We start from the raw sequence: 26,091 nt of genomic DNA on the forward strand, positions 1-26,091 counted from the left end.
ATCTCAGCGCCCTTCCCCCGCGGGCGCCGGCCCCCGCGGCCGCCCGCACATCCATCCCGGGCCGCTCCCCGCGGGCTGCCCGGCCGGCACGGCGCTGGGCCACGCCGGGGAGCTCCGGCAAGGGCCCCCCGCCGATGCCGAGGGGAACTTTCAGCAGGCGGCTGTAACTACGGCGCCCGGCATCCCCCGGCGGGCCGGCGAGCGGTGCCGGCCGGGAGCTGTAGTTCGGCAGGGGCGGGGGAGCGCCGGGCGCCTGCGGGCAGCGCGCCTCGGCCGAGGGGAATCTCGGCCCCAGGAAAGACCCTGGGAGCAGCGAGCCCAGGCTGTGAGTGATCCCCACCTTGTCAGCCCGCCCAGAGCGCTGCCTGTGGGACGTGGCGTCCAGTCGTTCCCTGGACACCTCCAGGCATGGGAGTCCACCACCTCCCTGGGCAGCGCCTTCCAATGTTTAACAGCCTTTTCCGTGATGAAATTCTTCCTGATACCCAACCTGAACCTCCCCTGGTTGTTTGGGAGCAGAGCCCGGCTGTCCCCTCCTGTCAGGAGCTGTGCAGAGCCACAAGGGCCCCCCAAGCTTCCTTTTCTCCAGGCCGAGCCCCTTCCCAGCTCCCTCAGCCTCTCCTGGGGCTCCAGCCCCTTCCCAGCTCCGTTCCCTTCTCTGGACACGCTCCAGCCCCTCCATGTCCTTTCTGAAGTGAAAGAACCAGAAGTGAACACACCACTTGAGGAGTGGCCTCAGCAGGGCCCATCAGGGGACAGTCACTGTCCTGGTGCTGCTGGCCACCCCATGGCTGGGACAGGCCAGGCGCCAGTGGCCTCTTGCCCACCTGGGCACACCTGGCTCCTGCTGAGCTGCTGCTGAGCAGCACCCCCAGGGCCTTTCCCTCCAGGCACTTTCCAGCCCCTCTGCCCTAGCCTGGAATGTTCCACGGGGTAGATGTAGCCAAAGGGTTTAAGTTCTTTTTATTTCACCTGGCTTTCAGTATCAGCCCCCTAAACCTGCTGTATCTGTTACCTCCATCACATCCTGAGCTTTCTGCAACAGCTTTTTTTCTAATCTTTCTTCCACAATGTTTCCAACAGGAACCAGTCCTTGCCCCAGAAACTCTAAACAAAAACAATAAAATGTAAAAGCCAACCTGGCAAAGAAGTAGTAGCAGGCAAAACTTAAAGAAAGGCCCTGGAAACTCAGCTGCTGGCCATCGAGTGTTCAGCTCATATGGTCTCATGTTTACGTGCTTCATCCATTTTTATTTACAATTTGTTTTTATTTAAAGCTGAATATCTCTCTGGCCCTGCTGTGCCATGGTTCCTGTGTTAAACACAGAACAGTACACAAAACAAGCCATGTGGAAACAAAAGGATATTTGAGAGATGTGAGTAGGAAGCATCCAAAATCAGGTGAAAAAATGGTTTTAAGCAGAGACATCTGTGTGTACAGAGCACTATTACTGCTTGCTGTATTTAATTACAGATAGCTTTGTTTTGTTGCTTTTGATGGAGAGAGGAAAAAGCCAACAGAGGCAGTGGCCACACACCAGCCTTCCACTGTAAACACCCAGAAAGGAGGGCTGGGGGAAAGTCTGTTATTGCTCCATGGGAGTCCAGCAGCACAGGGGCACAAGAGTGACACAAAAATGGGCTGTGCTGTCACGAGGCCTTGTTTGCCAGAGCCAGACAACGAGGATCTGTTACAAGACATGGTGGAATGTTTGTTTTTGTAGTACTGGATTTCCAAAATCCACGGTCTTTTTGTGGCTGACAAGCCCCCTCCTTTCTTTGCCTCGTTCCTGCAGCTGTCGGAGGTCTGCACCCCTGCCTGGAAAACATGAGCACAGCACAGCAAAAATGTGCATCATTCATGTGCCATCACACAATGCTTGGGAGAATTACAAAGGAGGGGAGGAAGACAAGAAGGAGACCACAGTGCTGCAGTAATTTGCAGTATTCTACTTTCTTTGCAATAGTCACTTTTAGCTTTAAACTTTAACAGCTATCTATTTCATAGCAGTTTTACCACACTTCAGCATTATGGGGTTTTAATTCACACCCCCTTATGGCCAGGTAAAATTTGGCAGTGTCTCTGTTCTAACACATTTTCATTTTGTTTTGTAATATTTCATGTATAGAAATTAACTGAAAAGCAGAATCTGTGTTGTGACCTGTTGCTTACCTCAGACATTCCCTCCAGGTTCATCATTAATGCTTTGTGCTGTGCAGGACCTGCTGGGAGCACCACTGCTGGGATTTCACTGGGAATCAGCCCCTGGCTGCCCCACACCTCTCACTTTTCCTGGCTCCAGCAGAAGATCCAGCAGTGCAGCTGGAGCAGTGCCTCTCCTCGGAGCAGAGCTGTGCCTGCTCCCATAAGCCAAAGCCAAGGCCAGGCTGAGTTGGGTTTTGTGCCCACATTTGGGCCCTGCAGTGAGCACAGGAGCCAGCACAGGGCAGGGCACGTGGAAATCCAGCTCCAGGCACTGGAACCACCCCCAAAGCCGAGGCCAGGCTGAGGCTGGAGATGTCCCAGGTTGGGTTTTGTGCCCACATTTGGGCCCTGCAGTGAGCACAGGAGCCAGCACAGGGCAGGGCACGTGGAAATCCAGCTCCAGGCACTGGAACCACCTTGCTGGGCCTTCACTGACAGTACCTGCAATTCTGCCACGTACTGAAGCCACACTCAAACCTCAGTGTCCAACTGTGCAGTTTTACTGTGCTACTTTCAGTGCTTTTAGGACCAAAATTGGAACAGAGGCACATTGCAATTCTACTTGCCAGGGACATCATTTTTACCTCAGTCTCCAATATTCTCCCTGTATTGACATGAAATATATTAGTTGCCCACTATGAGGCAAATTCTCTAGATGACAAGCAGCTGAACTTGCATTTTTCTTACTTGACTTGCACATTCAAAATTTCATCTTGCTTTATTATAAGGGGCATTAAACTTTTGACATAACAGCACATCTGTGACAATTTACTTCCTTACCAACCAAGTTCATTTTGATGATGACTGGGTGCTTATAGAACCACTGGACAAACACAAAAGGAGATTCAGAAATATTATAATTAAAGCAAATAGGAAAAATAGCTCAGATTCCAGATGCTAGAAGGTATTTTAATGCAGACCATTCTAAAAATCTGAAATAAGGACAACATACAACTGGGAGCACTTGAAATATGTTTATTCAGCAGCTATTACAATCAACCTCCAAAAAACTGGAGTCCCCTCTGTTTTCTGAACCGTGTTAAGTGATGAAAATGCCTTTAGGACATCAAGTGATGAAAATGCCTTTAAGCTGGACAGTGCACTCCTTTCTGAGATATACATCTAACAGGGATTAATCTCTTCGAAAAGGCAAAATATAAATATATACACTCTAAATTCACAACAACAGCTTCAACTCACTACGTTAATTCAAGTGGGGTAACAGTGGACAAACCCACATCATGTAAACTGCAGTCAGGAAATCTCTGCTGTCTCCTGCTCCGAGGTCCCGTTCCGGTTTACACTCTGGGATCTGCCTCTGGCAGAGCTGGAACATGGAAGCGCTGAAGTGCTGCATCTCAGGGGCTGTGCACGGGACCAGGGCGTGGGGCTCTGCTCTCTACACGTTGCTCAAGGCATCCACGCCAGGAAGAACCTTACCTGGGGGCAGATAAAACACAGCAGCAGGGTTAAGGACCTCTCTGTGCTCAAACAGCTTTGCAACAAAGAGAGGTAATTGTAAAAAGTGAATCAGGAATTATAGGTTGGAAATGGAAGAGTTTGGCTCCAGGTTACCATGGACCTGCTCCACACAGTGAATCCACCCAGAGCACTCAGATGTCAGCAGAGACTCCTAACACAGCCCAGCCATCAACCCTCAATTAACAGTAAGGGCACATTTCTCTCTGAGTCTCTGCTAGGGCCAGATCCAAACACCAAATATCCTTTTCCATTAAGTTTGATGGCAAACAGATTTTTAATTGATTTAGGGAGTTGCTGCATACTTTCTTAAATTCTTAGTAGCATGGGGAGTGTGGTGGAAATTTTAAGAATTAATTAAGAGAAAAAGCCTCCTATGAGTCTCAGCTCTTTAAATAACTAAAATACTCAGGTTGAGACATTTACATATCTCCTTCCAACTGATGGAATCAAAGAATATTCTCATCTTGGAGGACAAGGGCCTAGATTAATACAGTGCAATGTTTTCTAAAGCATTTTTACCTTTTTGCCCTACTTTAACAATGAACAGACACCACTATGGTTTTGCCTTTCCTCAGAAAAACAACCTTCTAATGCTCAAGCTGTGCAGCAGGACTGAATTGTAACTCTGTTCACAACTCACTAGTTTGCTGAGTTTTCAGGGATTTTTCCCCCTTTCTTCATCTTCAGAAGCTTTTCTAATTAGCCAGACTTCCGTTACATTTAAAAGATCACACACACAAACCCATATTTTGGGCCAAAACTTAGCCAAGTTTGTGCTTTTGAATACACAGCGTTTCCTTCGAGCCATCTGCATTCTTTCCCTTCCCCATCACTCCCTAGGCAACAGAAACAAAAGCTCTGTCTCCCATCTCACTCCTGCAAACAGCAGCTGCAAGGCAGTTTATTGAAGTTTCTCCTCTCCAGAGGAGCTGACAGCATTGGATAATTTACACACACTGGGAAATGGCAAATTACCAGAGGAAATGAAAAGTCGTTTAGAGAACAATGGAACTGGTTACAAGAATCCCTTCAATCCTCACCATTCTGAATTCCAAGTACCCTCGTGCAGGTTTGTTGGTGAGCACTAGAGGGCCCCCCAAAACCAAGGGAGTTCCAAACAGGAAGAGGAGACTCCTGGCAAGAATTCCAGACTGTTCTGATGAGGCTTCCCTATCAGAAACTGAGCATTTTCAACAGGATGGCTGGCATGTCTTGAAGAATCAGTGACCAAATCCAGCCCACTCTTGTTTTCTATCCCAGTATTTTTGCTTTCTGGGAGAAGCACATTGTGCTGTTTGCAGGAATATTCAGTTTTCCTTCCTCTCTTCCTCTGTGAAGGCTACAGAACAGGAGAACAGGAGCTTGTAGCTGCAAAGCTGTATCTAACTAACTCCACATGGTGGCACAGAAAAAACATTCCTCTGTTGTTGTGCTTTATTGATAAATGATAATGGTAAAGCACCCAGAACTCCACATTTACTCAAACAAAAGGAGATAAAAGAGGATTTACCCTCTAGCAGCTCCAGGCTGGCACCACCTCCTGTGCTGACATGGCTGACTTTATCCTCAGTGTTCCACTTAGCACAGCAAGTAGCTGTATCTCCACCACCTGTAGCACAAACAGAATCCATGAGACACACAAGAAATTCAGATTTTGTCCAACTGAAGGCCCAAGCTGAAGGACAGAGGAAAAATAATTTGACCAGTATTTTTATCACAGTGCTGACCATCACAAGTTTCCTCCATGCATTCAGAAATAGAAGAACACAACTACTTACCAATAATGGTGATGCAGCCTTTTCCAGTTACTTCTACCACTTTGTCCATCAGGGCTTTGGTTCCTTTGGAAAACTTGTCCCACTCAAAGACTCCCACTGGACCATTCCACACGATTTGCTTGGCCCTTCCCACAACTTCAACAAACTTCTTCACACTCTCAGGGCCACAGTCCAGGCCCTAAGGGAAGTAACAAAAGTCACTCACTGCTGACCCCCAGCTCAAATCACCCATGCCCAGCCAGAAGCTTCCCCCTCACCCCAGACAGGAAACAAGAATTTCTCTCTATTCACACACAGATTTGCAGATTTGCTGCTGCAGGAGGGTGGAGTCTGGGGGGGTATTTATCTTCCTAACACTTCTTAATCTTCCAGTAAGTCAATTTTAAATCAATGTCAGATTCTTGAAGCCTTAGTTAGAAAACTTTGCCAACCCTATTTAAAATCTAGTCACATAAAGGGGATTTCTACTGCATTCAGATCTGCATGTTGGGAGAGGAATTTTGCTGTTTTAATCCAAATCTCACAGAAGCTACTTTAGACTTAAAAATTCAGAACAAACAACAGGGCTTCAACTTCATTAAACCAACAAACTCTACACAGCTTGACTGCCCTGGGAAACATTTGCCAAGGCTCACAGTAACCCTTTCTACTCCTTTAAGAGGTGTCCTACCCACCCTACTCCTCTCCTCCTGTCAGTCCCTTTCCCATTCACACCTACCATCCAGCCAGCAGGAATGCCTGAAGCCACTGTGGCCTCCCCAGTCTGTGCATTCTCATCAAATTTGTCAGCAGTGATGAAGTCAACAGGCAGAGTGATCTTCACGCCGTTCTTCTCTGCCTTGGCCATCAGGTCCTTGACAATTTTTGATCCCTCTTCATCAAACAGAGAGTTGCCAATCTAAAGGAAACATTTGGGAAAGTAAGAGAGGTGTTTGTTTAGCTCTGGTCATGACAGAAGAGAACATCAGCACCAAAACTACTCAGACAGCAACTCTGGAAAGATTGCTTTCTTAAAGCACATGGAGAGACACAGCAGCAATCTGAGCTTTGCAAAGGGACTGTCAAGTAATTTCCCAGTGCTCCCTACTCTTGCAGAGAGCCAAGAGAGGCAGTGCTCAATCCCAGAACATGTAAGGGGCATTCAGACCACATTCTCCACCAGGAGCAGACACAGAATTGTTCTCCTCGTACCTCCATGTTGTTGAGCACTTTGAGGAAGGTGAATGCCATTCCACCACCAATGATCATCTCATTGACCTTATCCAGCATGTTATTGATCAGCTGGATCTTATCCTGAACTTTGGCTCTGGTAAGAGAGAAAAGGAAAAAGAATGAATAATGAATATTGTGACTTTGGTACGTCATGGCTGTTCTAGAGAATGATCCAACAAAAAAATTGCTGGGAATGGGCAAAAAGAGAATTTTGCAAGTTATCAGGCCAGCATTACAATTCAACTTACTAAAGCATTATTCAGCCCTCCATTTCTTCTTTTCTATTTAAATATAAACCTGATTTGGCCCTTTAGAGCCTGATTTCTCTGTTGCATAACGAGAGGTCGTGTCAATTTACAGAGTGCTGAGCCTGAGCACTCCTGTACCCTGAACTGGGGGGGAAAGGTCACTGACAATGTCTGGGCCATCACATGGCTCCAACTGCTCCCCTGGCTCATCTGGGCAAAAAACTGCTGGGGATGGTCTCGATTTGGGGAATGACAACGAACAGGCAGATTGTATCATCACAGGAGCAGATGTGTCAGTCAGCTCCTCTCTAATCCACATCTCAGGAGTCAGCTACAAACCTGAACTGCAGGTACACTTGAAAGGAAAGCACTTGCTTAAACAACATGCCATTTGTTAGGGCAGTTAAAGAAACACAGTCACAATGTTCTTGAGTCTTACCCTCCAAGAATTGCCAAGAAGGGTCTCTCTGGACTCTCTAGGGCCTTGGCAAAATAATCCAGTTCTTTCTTCATCAGGAAGCCAGCAGCCTTCTGAGGCAGATTGACACCCACCATGGAGCTGCAGAATTAAAGTAAAAAGTGAGGAAAGGAAAAATTTCCTTTTCCTGTGAGACATGGGAGTGTAGAAACACATCCATGTCTCACAGCATTACAAAGGCAACCCTTTAGTCAGCTGCAGCAGTGAGAACAACTACCACCCGCATGAAGACACACACAGGGGCTTTGTTTTCCTAGTTTGATAAGACAGCTGTGCATGCTTCATTTCTGACATTGGTTTTGCATGGAAATACTGATTTGCAATAAATTTATCATCTCAACCAGTGATCCAAGACACCAGAGGACAAGAAGAATAGCCAAGAGCAGGGATTTCTTCTTCCAAGAGGACCACTGCAGTCTGCAAGTACACATATCCAAACAGAGTGATGAAAATTATCACTCTGGAGCGATGAATCTTTTGGAAAAGAGGGCTGTTGTGATTGCAGGACTATTTATACAAGCCCTAAGCAAGTAATTGTTACATCTTTGAAGTCTAAAAAAAGTCAATGAAAGTCTTAAGATCTCTTTTCAAGAGACAAACCTGAAAGAGCATACACTGATGACAACTATCTCCAGTAAATCCACTACTGAGGAACAAACACAGCACAACAATAGTGGGATAAGCCCAAAAGGAAATTAAAACTCCTTGGGGGCAGTATTTGATGTGTTTCCACAGCAGATGCTGTTCTGCAGCTCTGCCTGTGGAAGGGAAGTGGGTACCCACCTGTGAGCTCGGTGTGCAGTGCCAAAAGCATCATTGACATAGACATCTCCCAGTTTGGAAAGAGAGGCTCTGAACGCCTCCACTTTTGCAGGCTCAGCCTTGATCTAAAAAGAGAAAGAAGGACAAGTTTTTACCCCGAGACTTTGACTCTGAGCTCAAAGTCAGCTGTTTGACTCAAGCCCAACACAAAGGTCAGTTTGAGGAACCCATCCATTCATCCAGTGGGTCACAGTCTTCATTTGCTTCTTCCCAGTCCAGCAGGAGCAACAAAAAAAGCTTAAATAGTTTAAATTCCACTTTAAACTCCCCATGACTGCTATTGCTGAAGACTGTTCACACTTCTGAACTGCAGCACCACAAACCTTTCAGTCTCTCTCCAACAGACTTCCAGTGTTGTGTGCTGAACGCAGGGAGCACAGGAAGGTGTGGAGAGACAAGGCAATGCTGAGATCAGGCTGAACAAATTCATGCTCACTCACTGAACCAAGCAAGCACAATCTCCAAGAGACACAAGTAAAAGGTTGAGCTACTGAAGGATTGATTTAGCAACTGCATTGAGGATTAATCAATGGACAGTCTGATAAAAGGCCTGCACACTACAACAGGCCACAGTGAAAGCAGCCAGTGCTGGCAATGCAGATAAGTGTAGTATGCAGAGGGTAAGAACAGGTATATTTCTGTTAAAAGACTCCTCTAAACATCCTATTACATCCTCACAGGCTGGCTTATGCAGTTCAGCTCTCCTGCCCAGCATGGAGTGACAGCAGAGCCCAGCAGGGCAGCAGGTGCCTGCTCAGAGGTGGCTGGCAGCCACTTGCTGCAGAGGAACAGCCCAGACTGGAGCCAGGCCAGCCCCTCTCCAAGGCTCTCCTGCTCGGTCAGCTCAGCACCCCACGGAGGCCTCTGCCAGCACCCAGATGTGACACCACAGGGACAATGGCAGGAAGGCACTCCAAGAGATGGCAGCAGAGCTTTGGGAGCCCTTTTTAGCTGAGTTTGAGCAGGAGACAAGTGCAAGGGACCACAGAGATTTTACAACAACGCTGCCAACTGCTCCTTTGCTCAGCAAACTGCCTGGCTGCACAGAGACTAAGTGCTGCAGTTAGAACCAGCACCATCTGTGAGCAGAACACAAGAGGCTCTGACAGAAGGAACCACTATCACTGCATCTACTTTGGAAAAACACAATTAAACACCAGTCAGCAACCTGCAATCCTGAATTGCATCACTGTTTCCATAGTACTGACTTTCACCTCTGTTACAGGAGGCAGCTCTGACACTGGCACCTGCCCTGTTATTCTCAGTGCAGTGGCTTCCATATGCACACACCCAGCTAAATCACCTGGGAATTACAAAAACACACAAAACCAAGGAATTATCTCCCAAAGAAAATGAAATTCTTGCCCCACTCTTCTCCCTGCCACTGTACCTGCTGTAGCACACAGTTCTAGCAGTGAGTAATTCCAGATTTGCTCAATTTTCCCCTGCCATCTGCACAGGCTCACCAACTCTGTGCTGCAGGAGTCCTGTGTCAGCCCATAAAGGGCAGCACTCCGTGTCAGCATTCCCTCCAAGGACTGGATGTGAACAGAGCCAATGTCTCTGTAAGCCAGCAGGGTCACCATCGCTAAGAAAAGCAGCTGTCTGGAGCAAGCACTCTGCTGACCTTCAGCAAAATGTCAGAGGTGCAAGGCAGCCTGGTTCTAGAGAACTGCTCAGGCTTAGAGGAGGGTTTGATAACCCCTGTGCTGCAGAAACATTAGCCATACAACCCAAAAAAGCAGCATCATTCTTATGGGCCTGGTGGCAACGAACTGTCTCCAAAATGGTTTTCATTTTAGACATCCAATACTGAAGCCTAACAAGCAGCAGTTTCTTGCACAGCTCTATTTTGATTCTTTCTCCTTTTTTGACAGAGTCATCTACAGCCTTTCACTTGAGCTGTTTCATCTTGGAAATTCACTGCATTCCACTCAAAGCTTCTGCACAACGGTGGGAGACACTGAACCAAAGATCTCTGACATCCTGTTCAGAGCAGGTTCACAATCAGTGTTAGATAGAGAGGCTGCTGGCTCCTTGTCAATCTGCAGCAAAGAGCAGACAAGACCAGAGCAGGCACACATGAAAGCCGGACTTGAAGCTTCACCTTGTTCCCTGAAGCATCCTTGCCTTTGCCTTCCTCCTCAACGTGGAATCGGAGGTTCTCCAGCAGGATGACTGAGCCAGCAGCAGGATTGGCACAGGCCTTCTCCACCTCAGCACCAACACAATCCTTCAGGAACAAAACCTCCCTGCAAACACAAGACACACACTGTAACCGCACCAGTGCTTCCTGGTGGAAAGAAAAACACCCAGGTCCCCTGGCAGGGAGGGCCTGGTGCACAGCAGGCTGCTCTTCCCCTTTACCTGCCCAGGAGTGCCTTCAGCTCCACAGCTACTGGGGCCAGGGAGAACTTGTCAGGCATGGGGACACCGTCGGGGCGACCCAGGTGACTCATGAGGACCACGGACTTGGCCCCATGGTCCAAGCAGTGCTTGATGGTAGGAACAGCTGCCTTGATTCTGTAACAGCACGGAAGAACTAATTAATAAGGACTCCATTAGAGTTTACCAGGCAAGCAGATTAGCACCACTTACACATGAGCCCTGGGAGCTGTCCCTTAAAAATGACAAAAGAAACAGAGCACAAAAGCTGGACAGAACAATTTCTTAAGCACCAACAAAAATCTCCATCCCAGCCTGTTTTCATACATTTCACTGTTATCTTCCTAGCAATGTAGGACATGGAATTAAAAATGCATTTTGTAATCTAAATTCTGCTGATTGCTTAGCTAAGAAATGTCAGGACACACCTGAACAATACCAGACCCCCTGGGTTACTGTGGGATCCTGCACCAGTAGAGAAATGATGAGCAGTGAGAACATTGTGGTGAGCAAAGCTGGCACCTCCTGCAAGTGGCAGAGCAGCAGGGCAAGACATCTGGCATCACTGTTTCTAAACTCCAGGGGTTTGTGTGCTGCACTGCAACAAATGTTCTAACAAAGACAAGAAGTTACCCCAGACCCAGGGTAAGCAGGAGGCACAGAGACTTCTGCATAGGAAGAGAAACAACTTTCACACACAGCCTAAGGGATGTGGCTGTGAGATGGTCACAGCCAGCTTAGGAAGTGTAGGATCTCTAAAATAACAGATTTTTTTCCATATGCTTTCCACAGCAGCCACAGTGAGTATCAGCCTTGTATTTAAGGGTAATTTGCTAACAACTGCAATTTTTAATTAAAAATTGTTGGACTTTCTCTGAGACCTTTAATATTCTGGTATGAGCAGTGACAGCTTAATAATGGTAATGTTCCAGGTACTGGGGTGAAGTCAGAGACACCGACTTTGGGGCCTCCATTTGGGATGGAAATTACAGCTCACCTCTGATTGTTGGTTATTTTGTGATCCTTCATGGGAACATTGAAGTCAACCCTAAAAAAAAAATCAGAAGCAAAATTAAATATTCAACAAATTAATTTTATTACTTATTTAATTTTAAATATTCAACAAATGAGTGAGAGAACCTGCCAGTAAAGGTGCTGGCTAGAAAAGCAGTGTTACAATTAGAGTGAGATGTTCACCTCTGCGCTGTTGACAAATTCTGGTCTGAAATCAATGTATCATGAGCCATTTCTGCTTGTGATAGCATCACAAATGGAGAACAACCAGTGCTAGAATAACTCAGGAAAGCTGGGCTATCTAATGCTCAGGACCAGAGCAGCAGTAATGCTGAGCAGGAAATAAACCCAGACAGAACTTTTCATGTTTAAATAATATTATTTTGGATCCCCAACGAGGAACATCCAAAGGAAAGGAAATGAACAACAGCTAGTGACCTTGTGTCCTCAAATGAGGTTTCAGAAACACTTGGCTGGACTACTGTGGCCAGCAGGCATTTCAAGGAAGCTTTAATTTCTGTCCTCTGCAGCTCTAATCTTCCTGCTGTGGCTTATCACATTCTCCCTGGAAGACCTGACTTGGATCTTGAGGTAACTAACTCCCTGACCGTGCCAGCCGGAGGGCTGGCAGGGAGGAGTTTCACAGCCCTTCCTGGCATCCCTTGTGCCCATGTGCAGGAAGCTGCGTTGCGTAACCAGGAGGCAGAAATTGCTCATTGAGCTACAGAGGGAACACCCATGGCTGAGAGCAGAGTGTGCATCTCTCATCCTTCTGTACATTAAAAACATCCCAGTTCAGCAAGCTGCTGAATGAATCCCCCTGCAGCCCACTCAGCACGTGAAACAAATGGGAAGAGAAGACAAAAGAAGAAAAAAAAGACAAAAGCTGCCAGCAAAACAGGAGTAGCTGAGCAGAAAGAAATTGAACTGCCAGCCCCACAGCACAGTGGTCGAGTTCTAGAAGGGGCAAAGAAAAGCACCATTATCCTGAAAGGAGGGAATAAAGGGATAGTTTGCTTTACAGAGCCATCAAAACTACAAAGAAAGGTCCAGCTCAGCCTTCTTCCCCCTGCAGACCATTGAAATCTGAGCTCCCCCGAGCCCTCTCTCCTCCCCATTCTCAACTTTTCCTGAAGCTTCGGCACTAGGACCCGGAGCTCAGCAGGATGTGAGCACGCCAAAATTAGATGAACATGAGGAGAAGAAGGAGAGGTATCGATTTTAGTACTACTGCGAGCACGTGCTGACTCGTTTCAGAGGGGTGAGATGCAGGCAGGAGACACGGAGCCTGGCAGCTCACCTGCTGTGCTTGGATAGCCCCTCACAGAACAGCAAAATTAATTAATTAACGGAGATTTTGAGCGGGCAAACCCAGCCCATCTCCTGCCAATGCACGGCTGCTCTCTGTAACATGACTCAGAAATGGAAAAAAACAGTCAGATGGCCAAAAAAAATACTCAGGTACAGACTTCTACAGAGAGATCTTTTGTTGTACCAGACTTAGAAAGTGCACGGAAATCCCGAGCAAGCTTCTTCAGTACTTGCTACACGGGCTGGTTTCTGCTAATCAAATTAGGGAACTAGTTCAAAACAAGGTTGAAGAGACAAGGGGTAAAATGAGCAAGTTATCTGTCAGACTGCGAGTAAGAGGAGCTATACTTTTGCTATCCCTGCCTACTCACAGAGCAGATAACACACACACGGTAACCACGCTATAGTGACCTTGAACAAACCACCCCATCATTAAAGTATTTCGAGCAGGACATATCACGACGTACCTTCGTGCCCTTATCTCCCAGGAGTTGGCAACAATTTTAACATGAGGCTTTCGGGCACTGATGCTTTATAAATAAGCAATGAAAGCCTATTTTAGGGTTTCAGACCAGGATGTGCTGAAAACCTGCGGTGCTGCCCCACCCCTGGAAGTGCCCAAGGCCAGGCCAGAAGAGGTTTGGAGCAGCCCGGTCTGGCAAAAGGTGTTCGTGCCCTTGGCATGGGGATGGAAAGAGATGGGCTTTAGGGTCCCTCCCTACCCAGGCCATTCTGTGATTCTGTGATTCGAGTCCTGCTAAGAAATTAATTATTACTGGTATTCGGACAGCTGAGCAGAGCCACAACTTCACTTTCTTATTGCAATGATTTTAGAATTTGCATTAAGGAAAAAAGAAATAACTGGGAAATAAGCATCTTTTGGGGTAGCTCTCTGGAACAGAAGCACGGCAGGCTGGCGGGATTTCCCTCCAGCCTCCTGCGGCAGACACACGTGCGAGCGGGGCGATCCCGGGCGGCGGAGCCGGGCCGGGATTTACACCCTGCCCGCCGCCACGGCCCCGCAGCGCAGCCGGGCTCCGCGGTGACACACGGGCCTCTCCAACACCCGGTGAGCGAAAAAAAATGGAACTAAAACCGCACAAATCGACACGTCCAGGCTCGGGCAAGGCGCTGCTACGGGGGGCACCGGCCCGGCCCTAGCATGGAGCAGGGCGGCCCTCAGGCGACGCACGTTCCCCCCGTGACGCCTCACCTCATGACGACGCGCTTTCCCTTCACGTCCACCTTGTCCAGGGTGAGTTTGTTGGAGAGAGACATGTTTGCTACCGCTTGCAACCACTCCGCTCCTGCTCAACCCACTCCGCTTCGCCGCCTCCGCGTTCTGCCGCAGCGCCGCCCGCGCCGCCACCACCCAGCGCGTCTGGCCCCGCCCCTCACGCCAGCGATTGGTCCGTGCTGTCCTCTCTGCATTTCTATTGGTGAAGCCTCCTGTCTGTCAGCGGACATCCCGCCTCTCAGGGGCGGGGCTGCGGCGCCGGCCCCGGTCACGTCCCACACGCAGCCGCCGCTCCCTGAGGGCGCCGGGGGAGTGCGGGGTCCTGTCCCCGAGCACCAAATTAGCGGTTCCGCGCCTTATCTGAGGGAAATTCACCCATAAATGGTGTCTAAACGTGTGTCGGCAGCTGGGAATCCTTCAGATGAAGGGCAGGCACTTCACGGCTGAGCCATTGGCCTGGGGCAGGCCACGCGTCGACTGTAAAGGACGAGACAAAACCCAGGATATTTTTAAGTGACCTATATAAATACTTCTCAAGAAAAGTGGGGACAAAACAACTGTTTGAAGGGATGCACCTTGCAGCAGCATGGTTTAGTAGAATCACGGAGTGGCTTGGGTTGGGAGGGACGTTAAATAGAATTTCATTCCTCCCCCTGCCGTGCAGGGACACCTTCCACCATCCCAGGCTGCTCCCAGCCCCATCCAGCCTGGCCCTGGGCACTGCCAGGGATCCAGGGGCAGCCACAGCCTCTTGGGCACCCTGTGCCAGGGCTTCGCCACCCTCACGGGGAAGATTTTCTTCCTAATATCTAATCTCAACCTACTCTCAGTTTTAATCCATTCCCCCTTGTCCTGTTACTCCAGGCCCTTGTCAATAGTCTTTCTCCTTCTTTCTAGTAGGTTCCCTTCAGGTACTGGAAGGCCACAAAACCTTTTTTTTCCCAGGCTGAACAATCCCAGTTCTCTCAACCTTTCCTCATAAGTTTAGTATTCCATCCCTCTGATCATCTTGGTGCCTCCTCTGGACTTGCTCCATGTCCTTCCTGTGCAGCGGCCCCCAGAGCTGGAGGCAATCCTAACCCTGCCCTCTGTCAGGTCACAGCCATTCCTGTTGTGTCACTCCGTGTCTTTGTAGCAAGTTGCTGGGTACAGCCAAAAATCCCCTGCCCCAACATATGTGCAGCCTCTAACGCAGCGCCCTGGGCTGATTGGTGACAATATTGGGTGACAATAGCACAGTGCAATGTGGCACTGTACTGGGTGAAAAAGGAGCTCATGGTCTTTTGTCTTTTGCCCATAGGATAGGCCTTTCTGTTGCTGACAGGTTTAATTTTTTTTGCCACGCTCACAAAAATGTACAGATACCGCTGAGAAAGTGATGGTGACAAAATCAGTTCTCTGCTGACAGAATGGTGCTGAGAGAGTCAAGAGAAGGGCAGCAGAGCTGGGGAAGGGTCTGGGGAGTCAGCCCTATGAGGAGCAGCTGAGGGAGCTGGAAGGGGCTCAGCCTGGAGTACAGGGGGGTCAGTGGGGACCTTGTGGCTCTGCACAGCTCCTGACAGGAGGGGACAGCTGGGGTGTCAGGCTTTGCTCCCAGGGAGCAGGGACAGGAGGAGAGGGAACAGCCTCCAGTTGTGCCATGGGAGGCTCAGGCTGGACATCAGGAAGAATTTCTCATAGAAAAGGTTGTTAAACACTGCAATGGGCTGCCCAGGGAGGTGTAGAGTCACCATCCCTGGAGGTGTTCAAGGAAGGACTGGATGTGGCACTCAGTGCTCTGGTCACATTGATAAGGCAGTGATCGGTCAAAGGTCAGATCCAGTGGTGTCAGAGGTCTTTTCCAACCTAGAAGACTCTCTGATTCAAATGAGCATGCACTGACAAGAAATGAACCACAAAGGTACCTAGAGAGCCAGACTAATGCACTGCTCACACTGGGTGAAACACCCAGCCTGAGGCAGAAGGGTGGGAGTCTCTGGCTGCAAGACTTGTCAGAAAGCTCAGGAAAGCCTGGATGGGCCTCCTAGACATGTTAAAGGTGTCAGTCTCAACAACAATAAACCCTGAAATACACAAGTGGGAGCAAACTGACACATGACTTGAAATCTCCTGTGAGGTGGTCACCAGTCAGGATGGAGGAGACCAGGACCATCCCTTTAGTTTGTCAGTGTGTGCCACTGTAGTTTATCTCATATTGCAGTAAATCTGCAATCAAGGCTCAGATTTAATTAGGCACAGTAATGGTCTCCATGTTGACTGCAGAGTAAACCTGGGGGGTACCCAGGGGTCCCTCCTGTGACGTAGCAAATCAGACCCAACCTTGCAGTGGTCCTTGTAACCCAGAGCCCTGGACAGTGCTGGCAGTGTCCCCTGTGGGCAGGGACATCTGGAAGTGTCAGTGTGAATCCAGCCTTCACCAAGGCCTGAGAGTCAAACCCTCAAGTGTCCTGAATCAGCCTCCCCTCAGCAGCTGGATCCCCTGCAGCAGCTGCCCAGAGCCACTTCTGAGCCAAGCCAGAAGCACAAGTGAGAGCAGGTGAACAAACCCCAGAGGGACTCTGGTGAGGAGATAAGGGAGGGCTTCTCTGGATCCACAGGAGCTGTAACTATTTAACTGGTCTGAAATTAATCCCTTTTCTTCTTCCTCTACTACTTCACGTCGTGCTGCTTTCTCTGAAGGCAAAGGTTAAATTCCTCGGTGCTGACTCAGAAAGGAAAGCTCTGACCATCTGCACAGCCCTGCCTTCCCTGGGAAATGGGTTCATTCATTAGGACAAGGCTTTCATTCCAAAAGCTCTCCTGTCACCTCCTAGGGGTAACAAAGTCATGTCACTGTGTGGTGACACGAACACAGTATCTTGGGCACTCACAGTGATTTGGGACAGCTGTGTGCCAGCTGTGAAAAAAGGGACAGCAGGACACTGGTGGATCCCTAGGCAGACAGGACACTCAGCAAGAAAGGACCAAGCAAGCCATAAATAAAAATGACCAAGAGGCTTCTACTGAATAGGACCAATTCCACTATATGCCATAGGTTAGGAGAGTATGGGATAAGAAGTCTGGAGCAATCTTGGTGCATTTATAAAGATTATTGTTCTGGCAGAAGTGCAGCTCACTCAGTGTTGTCTGGTTTTATCCTTGTTTGCTTTTTCTTTTTTCTTTTTCTTTTTTTTTTTGTCTGAAGAACATGAGATAGAGGAATAGGGAGGATGTCACATGGGAACTTGAGGTGGCAGAACACAGTTACAGATGGGAAATGGCCCAGGCATGAGAATTGGTGTCTGTAAAAGGAGTTACAAAGCACAGGGAAAACATACAGACACACATTCAAAGCTCACTTCTATGCTTGAGTCACCTCTCTGTCCTTCCCTCCTGTTGTGAAATATTTAGAATATACTGCAAATATTTAAATAAAAAAAAAGCCCATGCAAACAGTTCAACCCCTGCACTTTTAAATTAACCAGTGCAGCAAAGCCAGGAGGGCAAAGGGCTGGTAATGACAAACCCAAGGAGCTGGGGTCAGACCTGTGGCCATCCTAGGAAGTCGTTCCTAGGAATATGAAGCAGCAGCTGTACTTTAGCCTTGCACATCCCTCTCCTGCGTGATCCTGCTTCATTTATCCAACAGGAACAGGACTGTGCAAGTTCAGGCAGACCAAAGGCTTTGGGGCACTGGGGTGTGTTTGTGAGACCAATAATCTGCATTTCCATCCGTGTCTCGTGACCCAGGCTGCAGAAACTTCCTGCTTTGAAACCACCCACTGCAGGTTAAACCTCCCCTTCAAAACAGGCTGCAGCACAAGGTCTGAGTGCTCTGTTCTCCCTGCAGTGGGAGAGGGTCAATATCCAAGCACAGGCATCGTGTAGGAAGCATAAAGAGCACCCAGTCTGGAACTGTGGGAAAAGCTGCCTGAAAAACAGGCACAGTGCCCAGGGAATAAAGGCAGACATCTCCTGGCTGCTCCCTCACCTGGCCACTGCCTGCAAATATCATTTCCAACACCTGCAGGGACAAAGGGCTTCAGGCTGGCCATGCATGAAATTGGATGAGGGTTAATTAAAAAACACTGAAGAATCCTCTGTGTCTCTTTTTCCTGCACCTAAGTTTATGTGTCTGTACAGCTCTGCTTAAAAAAATTATTTTACAGATGTGTTTAATGGGATACAGACAAGCCAATCTTAGCTGGTCAGCAGTTTTCCTTCATGACCAAGCAGACATGGTACAAATTCACAGCTACTACTTAAATTGTCCAGTCAACTGGAAGGAAAAAAAACCCCTTACATGATAGCATTGATAGCACAGCTCTGCTATCAAGGCAGATGCTGAATTTGGAATCAGAGTCTGACCTTAAGGGCTTGTCATACTGCTCTGCAGAGATGTGGTCTAAAAACATTACTCAAAAAGGGGAGAACAAAAAAAAAAAGAAAGAGCATCTTAAAAGATGCTGTAGCCACCCTGAACTGAAAGCATGTAGGGAGTGGTTCAAAATCCATGCAGGAGCTGGTAAAATGGATTCCATCAAGCCTGCAAAGGTGATGTTTGGGGCTCCAATGTTAACCCTGGCTTGGCAGCTGCAGGAGCACAGCATTGCTCTGTCTCTTAGTGCCAAAGACAGTTTTAAATTAACATGAATCGTACCATTATCTACAGGATCATTTTCTATCAGAGCCCTTAAAGGTGCTATTTGTTCCACTGATTTTTAGAGTGTAGAATGAACCTCAATGTGATGACATGATTTGCCCATTTTTCCCTCACAAAACAGTGATATGGAATATGAGAGCTCTGCTAACCCCTCACACGTGCTCACTGCCACCCAGAGAAGTGAGGCTCTACTAAGCTGAGCTCAAGAAAAATTGCAATCAAGGGCTTATAACATAATTTACTTTGGGACAGCTCATGATTTCACTTAGGAAACATCACTGATAACTTGTCAGGTTTCAGGAAAGGAGAGACATTAAATTCCAGGAGAATCTTAATTTTTGATTCTCTATTAAAGTTGGTGTTTCTTGAATCACAATAAATGGTGTTGGCCAGACAAATGCAGAGATTTTTATATCACAGCTTAGTCCATAGGATGTGGGACCTCCCAGCCACTTAATGAGGTTTTTAAAAATTTATTTATTTTTAATTCAGTCAGGGCTAAAACAAAACAGTTCCATTGGAAACGACAAGGTTCACACACTGCCTTAACCCAAAATAACTCAAGGCCTGAATTAAACAGAACCAAATATTTTGGTTCCTATTTTTGTGCAACAAACCTGCATTTTCCAAACCACAAGTGCTAAAACTGTGGGTTTCCACACCTGATGGGGCATCCTAGGCCTGAGACAGTCTAAGAGGATGAAATTACAGGGTTGCATCTTAAGGAAAAACAAAATTCTTCATCTTGGAAACAACTTGGATACAACTTGAACCTGACTTGCTCAGTAAAACCTGTGACAGAACAAGGGTTAATTGGCACAACACAAAACAGGGGAAATTTAATCCTAACACAAGAAACCCCTTTTTTACTGCAAGGGTGAGTGACCCCTGGAAACACCTGCCCAAAGGGTGTGGAGAGGTTTCAAACCTCAGTGCTGGGCTCTGCTGGGACAGGTTCTGACTGTGGGAGCTCCAGCAGCCTCTGCTCTTCCCCCTTTTGCTAACACAGGGATGCTCCTACAGGAGATTATTCCACAATTTCCCAACTTTCACCAGCCCCACTTGCCCCCAAGCTCTACAGGCTCAGTGTTTGCTCAAGGTTGTGTTTAGCAGAGCTGGAACTACACCTAAAGCCCAATCCTTAGCCTTTTGCTGAGACAGCTACAAATATTTAAAGGAGATGAAAGAACATGCTTTAAACCAGCCTTTGGATGCTACATTTTTATTACAGAGCTTATAATTGCCATTAGAATGATGGAGGCACAGTCTTAAAAGAACAGGAAACGTGAGACAACATGTTCTGAGATGCAAAGAACTGTAACAGCCCTACATTAACATTCCAACCAGCATTCACTTCTCCATTCTTCATCCCTAAAACTGAATAACAATAGTTCTCCAGTTTAAAACATTTTGTTGCAAGTTCTAAGCAAAAAAATAAGCATAGTTTTTAATAAATAAAAGTGTTTTCTTGCTTCCATTGTGTTCTGGCAACTTCACTTTTTTTTTGTATAAAATTTCAAGTGTTTTAAACTCTTTTAAAAGTAAGTTTGGTAAGATTCAAAGAGTAGTTTTTAAAGCCTGGAGCATATGTACTTTTTTATTAAATAGAGCACAGGTGTATAAATAGCTAGACACAGAAAACAGTAAAACAGACAAAGGACTAATACAATATTGTTTGTAACTGAGTGTTTCCAAGTGATAGTTCAAATTTCTGAATCCAAACTGTCTCCAACAGAAGCAACCTATTTACATATTAAAACATTTACATTTGGGAAAACACTGAGCTCCCACACATGATTCCACTTGTACTGTACATTCAAACAGAAAGGGATTTTGGTTGTTCAACGTAAAGCACCTTTTGTAATATTTTAATCACAAGATAAACATCCCAGAAGTCATTACCTCACCCTTGGGGAGTGCTGGACAGAGAACCTGCTTTCAAAAAATCTGAGTTTATCACAACCACCTTGCCCCCACCCCGCCTTGGGCTCAGTTATTTCCTCTCCCCAGAGCCTGATCCTCTGGCTGTCCCCACAAGCTGCTCCCACATCCCCCCCAGCCAGCACTGCTGTTCCTTACTCCCTGATAATCATCCTGCACCTCTTTAAGTGTCCTGGTCTTTAAGTGTCCAACTCTTTAAGTGTCCTGGTTTGGAAAAAGAGCCTTATTTTGCTGTACCTAGATCAAACACAGAGTTTCACAGAAAATGATAAAGCCTAGAAAAAACACCTGTGTTGGGGAAAGGTTGGAGGTAAAGCTGTAAACATTCAACCTATACAGCATTTGGAAAACAAAAGGTTGAAGATAAAGTGCTCTAAAATATATCTGGAAATTGTTGAACAAGTTCTTAATGCTGCTTTATTTACTCACCAGGAATTCAACCCTGAATTACCTCCCTGTCTCCTGCAGTGGGAGGGTGATGTGGCATTTCCAAGCCATCCACTCCCCAGGCAGCACTCAAAGTCCCATCTGAAGGAGTGGCTGAGAGCACCCACAGCTCAGACAGAAACATGTAAATACCTCCCTTACACCTGCACAACCATGCCAGGAACACAGAGGAGGAGGGTGGATAAACAAGACAACTGAGACCTTGGCATGATTGTGAAGCACTAAAACCCATCCTCACACGATCAAACAGCTCTGGGTAACAATCTGCTTTGTAAGAACAGCTCTGCTGCTGCAAACTGAGCACAAAACCTCATGGAATGGCTGTGCAGTGATAGATCTCAGCATGTAACAACACCACATATCACATACAGCTGTAATCTAATTTATAAAAATACTCTATATTCATGTAGAGATATCAAGAACCCAAATCCTGCTACAGAACTATTTAGTTTCTTGAAGCAGCAGTACACTGCAATACAGGCACCCTGATTTCCTAACAACACATCCCCCAGCACAGCTCTCCTGCTCTCACTCAACGGGATTTTTCTGGTGATTCTCAGTTAAAATGCAAGAGCTGTTTACTCAGGACTTTTTACATACACATTCTATGCCCTGATGTCAGGCTTTGAGTTAAAAAGCAGAACATTGAAGAGAATCTCTTTGTCTTCACCAAAGTGAGTATTTCTCCTCTACAAGCACAACTGCAACACGCTTACATCATGGACTGCACTTTGTAATGAAATTCAACATTATTGAACCCAACAATTCCTACCAACAACTGCCTCAGCAGGGGATGGGAAGAGCAAGGGTCAGTGAGTAACAAACAGGTAACCAGCTACTGCTGATGAGCATCTCTTTCTCACTGAGGATATTTTTGATATGAATGATGCCATGATCAAGAGCTGCATTTTGATATTGCAGTTCAGCAACAAATGACAACTGTCTGAATTCATGATGCCTGGATCTGCACAGAACAAGCAGAGGGGGTTTGGATCAACCAATGCTGGGCCATTCCTAGAATACAGACACTTCACAAGCAAAGCCTGAACTGTAAAGACTTCACAGGCAGTCTGTGACAAACTCCCATGGTTCATTGGAGTAGTGCCAGTAGATCCTGGTGGTGAGCACTGCTCCTTCCTAAAGCTGACGCTTTGGCTAAAACCACCTCACACAGATACTGCATTCAGGTGTTGCAGGAGTTTTTGGCTTAGGAGAGGCTGGGAATGAGCAAACCTCCCAACCCAGACAACCTTCCTGAGGGCAGACAGTCTCAGGGCAGGATGTGCAGAGCTCAGTGTGGCCATGGCCCCAAACCTCCCTGTTTGCTGCCACGCAGGAATCTGGATCCCATGGAGATGATCTGAAGCCTGGAGTGTGAAAAGCTGGAACCAGATGTTGACAACAAGAAAAGGCATTTGAGAGGACCCATTTCAGGCAGAAGGCAGGCTGTGGGACTGAGAGGGTCCTGAAGTAAGGCACATCTCTCTGCGGACAGAACCTTCAGGATTTTGCAGATACAAATTCACAATTTTTAACACAGTACTGAACTCCACTATGCACAAAATAGCCTGGTATAAGGCTGGGAAATCAGTTTCTGCTTCCTTAGTTTCCTTAATTGTATTTTGACAATTTGCCAAAATAAATGCTATATTGCAAGCTCCATGGAATGGGAACACAGCCCTGTTTGTGAGCATCAACAGCCCTGCACCTGATATTTTTGGTAAGTCTAGATTAAAAACCACAAGAGACCCTGGAAAGTCACTGCAAAAACTACCTCTACACTGCAGAAGAAATGCATCCAGAAGACCTCCACAAGGATCAGGACATGCACGGACCTCACGACAGCTGTTTTGGTTGTGTTTTTTGCTTCAGGATATTTTTGTTTTGCCTTAGTGGGATGAGAGGAGCAAGTCTTTCATAAAGCTGTGTCATCATCTTCCCCAAAGCCCCCCACCAGCAGCGAGTGCTTGTCTGGCTCGCTGAGGACGACGCTGTTCACGGAGCGCTTGTCTGAGAGCAGGGAGTTGATGGAGGCTCTGCTGTAGGTGATGATTCGATCCACCAGGCTCAGCTTGGGGGAGCCAGCCCCGCTCTCCCCCAGCCCCACGTGGACACTGATCTCTGACGGGCTCTTGTGCCTCAGCTGGCCACGGGCACGCAACTCCAGCTTCTCAGAGCTCGGCTTCTGGTACCTAAGCAAGGAGAAACCGAAATATATCAATACCTCTGAAGCTGAAATACACTGAAATATGAACTGATTATGCACAAGTCAGAGGCATTTATAATTTGACCGACAAGATTTCTCACAAACACACAACGGCCATTAAAGAATTCCCCATGCTGAACACTTCTGGTTTGTATATCTCTTCCCATTAGAAATTACATTTCTAAACACTGTTGTCTGCTTAACACAGACTTGTGAACTGTTCTTCAAAAGCCCTCACAGTCCCACGGTTATTTTCTGTCACTCAAAGTAAAAGACCTGAGTTTCAAATCCAAGTTACAAACCACAAGACTGTTCCTACTCACATCTTTAAGAGCAAAGAAGAAAGCACAACAGAGACTGAGGAGGCAGCCATGGCTGCAGATCCCATCCAGGGCTGCAGAACCAAACCAATGGGCAGGAAGACACCTAGAAAATTACATCAGCAGTAAGTTCAGAGCAGGAACACTGCATTATTCATATATTAATAGATACAATTTCACACAGACTGTCCAGTTATAGTTGTTTTTTAATTTGTTAATAAATGGGATTTTAGTTTAAATTACCAATATTTAACACATAAGGATTTATGGTTTATCTCAACTAGAACCTCAGTCTGAAACTCAGAGGTGGCACGTCCTGCCCACCCTGCAATAAAACTGCTTGCTCACAGGATCAGCCTCTTTCAATAAACCTTTTATCTTGAAGCTATTTTGATGTGCTGAGCACATCCATAGAAGCAATAGTGTGGGAGGAGTACAGCTCACTTCATAGGTTATCAAGTCCCATCCTGCTTGTTTTTCTCTCTTCAATTCACCATGGTTAATGCTTTTGGGGCCTGAAATTTGTTATTGGCTGTCCTTGGTCCCCAGCTAGAGCATGAATTGTTTTGTCTCCCTTTACCAACACTTAACATGAAGCTCAGAACTCCACACTAAAACAGCAGAGAATCTGAAAAATATAAAAGCTAATACTTAAGGCATCATCACAGATATCCCAATGCAATGTCCCTGGGCAGAGAACTCTGCCCTTACAGACAGCCAGAAAGAAAGACAGTGGAAACTCTCCCACTCAACAGCAAATCACTGCAATCTCCTACTCACTGAGCCCAATCCAATTAGTGCAGGCAGCACTCACACACCTGCAGCTATGGGAACTCCAATGAGATTATAAATCAGAGCAAAGACAAAGTTGATCCGGATCCTCTTCACAGTTTTCCTGGACAAATCTATGCTTGCTACCACATCCATCAGGTCATCCTGCAAGTGAAAATGTTTATTGGAGCACTCAGAGAGACAGAAGGCACACAGGTGGTGTCTGCTGTGTTACAGCTCACTACAGAGCACTGGATGTAACAGGCTAATCACAGTGAGCCCTCTGGAGGCTGCTCTGCTCAGGCCAATCCATCACAATCCAAGTGATGTCCACAGCCCCTCCCAGGACAGCTCCAAACACTGACCACAGCCTGCCAGGGAGCAGCTGATGTGTAGGAAGAAGTGCCTGTGCACCCTGGAGGTGCCATGGGGAGTTACCCAAATGTAATTAATGTTTGCCAAAGGACAGGTCACTTTGTCTTCCTTTGTCCCTCTCAAACTTTAATTACCCCAAAATTTGCAGTACCCAGAAAATGTGGAAGTTTCCTTCATGGGATAATCACTGCACTGAACACAGTGAAGACAATCTCTGCTCCAGCTGATGGAAACTGTGCACCCCTGCATCACCCAGACCATCCTGGGCCTTCTGACCCCTCCTACCAGCTCCCTTGAACTGATTTCTTACCCTGATGAGAACCACATCAGCTGCCTCGATGGCCACATCCGTGCCCGTGCCAATGGCAATCCCCACGTTGGCCATGGCCAGGGCTGGGGAATCATTGATCCCATCTCCAACCATGGCCACCCGCTTCCCTTCGTCCTGGAGCTGCTTCACTTTGGCCACTTTGTGCGAGGGGAGGACCTCTGCAAACACTTTGGTGATGCCAACCTGAACAGAGAGAGAGGGGACACAGCTTTTCCAGCAGCTGTCAAAGCTCCTGCCTGGAATGATGTGGCCAGGAAGAGTGAAACCCATTTTATCACTCATGAGCTAAAGAGCAACTGACGATACAAAAACAGCTCTGAATTTGGAGCTGATGTTAACTTCCATTCAAAAACTTCTTGCAGTCTTGATTCCAAATTTTTTGAAACAACCATCTTTCACAGCAGAGTAGCCAGCAGCAATATGAACATGCCACACCACCCTTCCTGCTGACACCAGCCCCAGGCCACCAGCCCACCTGGGAGGCGATGGACCGGGCTGTTTTGCTGTTGTCACCGGTCATGAGGACAACTTCTAAACCCATGCTCTTCAAAGTGTACACTGCCAGCTCAGCCTCTGGCTTCACAGTATCTGCAATAGCTATCAAGCCACAGAGCACTCCTGAAAACAGAAAGAAAGTGTTTGTAATGGAGATCTTTTTCAATTTAGAAAAACTAACTTCCCCCAGTAAGTTTGGTTCCAGAACCAGTTCATACTGACAGTAAAAGGTGGGATGATAAGAGGAATTAAGGCAGCAAGACAGAACATGGACTGTCCAAACACAATAAAATAAAATTTCCTTTTTTATCTCCTTTTTCCCCTTTTACCTCCTTTGAAGTCTTTGCACTGTATGATTATGCCCAACTGTCCTGTCAGCTGAGAAGTGCA

At 47.0% G+C, this 26,091-nt stretch overlaps 2 protein-coding genes across 7 annotated transcripts in view; both read right to left on the reverse strand.

Annotated features, from left to right (window-relative positions):
• Nucleotides 1-3,161: 3,161 nt before the first annotated feature.
• Nucleotides 3,162-14,314, reverse strand: PGK1 (phosphoglycerate kinase 1). The gene is made up of 11 exons (XM_039731166.1): nt 14,150-14,314; nt 11,609-11,659; nt 10,594-10,749; nt 10,334-10,478; nt 8,188-8,291; nt 7,366-7,485; nt 6,658-6,772; nt 6,185-6,364; nt 5,467-5,644; nt 5,199-5,297; nt 3,162-3,646 (listed from the first exon to the last, which is right to left on the reverse strand). The coding sequence occupies exons 1-11, from the start codon at nt 14,212-14,214 to the stop codon at nt 3,606-3,608; spliced, it is 1,254 nt and encodes a 417-aa protein (XP_039587100.1). The 5' UTR covers nt 14,215-14,314; the 3' UTR covers nt 3,162-3,605.
• A 123-nt stretch (nt 14,315-14,437) lies between these two features.
• Nucleotides 14,438-26,091, reverse strand: part of ATP7A (ATPase copper transporting alpha) — a 32,713-nt gene continuing 21,059 nt past the window's right edge. For 3 of the 6 annotated variants that reach the window (XM_039731163.1, XM_039731161.1, XM_039731162.1), the window contains exons 19-23: nt 25,682-25,824; nt 25,186-25,389; nt 24,548-24,665; nt 23,733-23,835; nt 20,019-23,395 (exon numbers count right to left, since the gene is read on the reverse strand). In XM_039731163.1, the coding sequence (XP_039587097.1) occupies nt 23,119-23,395; nt 23,733-23,835; nt 24,548-24,665; nt 25,186-25,389; nt 25,682-25,824 (845 nt within the window). In that variant the 3' untranslated portion in view covers nt 20,019-23,118. Of the gene's footprint in view, nt 14,651-20,018; nt 23,396-23,732; nt 23,836-24,509; nt 24,666-25,185; nt 25,390-25,681; nt 25,825-26,091 lie in introns of those variants that run through there. The other 3 variants (XM_039731165.1, XM_039731164.1, XR_005630085.1) reach the window with 2 other exon arrangements.

The sequence above is a fragment of the Passer montanus genome, unplaced genomic scaffold (assembly GCF_014805655.1).
Source record: "Passer montanus isolate IOZ18808 unplaced genomic scaffold, ASM1480565v1 scaffold76, whole genome shotgun sequence".
Taxonomy (NCBI): Eukaryota; Metazoa; Chordata; class Aves; order Passeriformes; family Passeridae; genus Passer; species Passer montanus.

Bases quoted from the DNA above. Each gene is read 5' to 3' on its own strand.
- PGK1 (XM_039731166.1), bottom strand. From the start codon at position 14,214: ATGTCTCTCTCCAACAAACTCACCCTGGACAAGGTGGACGTGAAGGGA. The intron at 10,479-10,593 runs GTAAAGGGGAAG...TTGTGTTTGCAG, and splicing joins CTGAAGGCACTCCTGGGCAG to GGAGGTTTTGTTCCTGAAGG. The intron at 3,647-5,198 runs GTAAATCCTCTT...ATCTGCCCCCAG, and splicing joins CAGCCTGGAGCTGCTAGAGG to GTAAGGTTCTTCCTGGCGTG.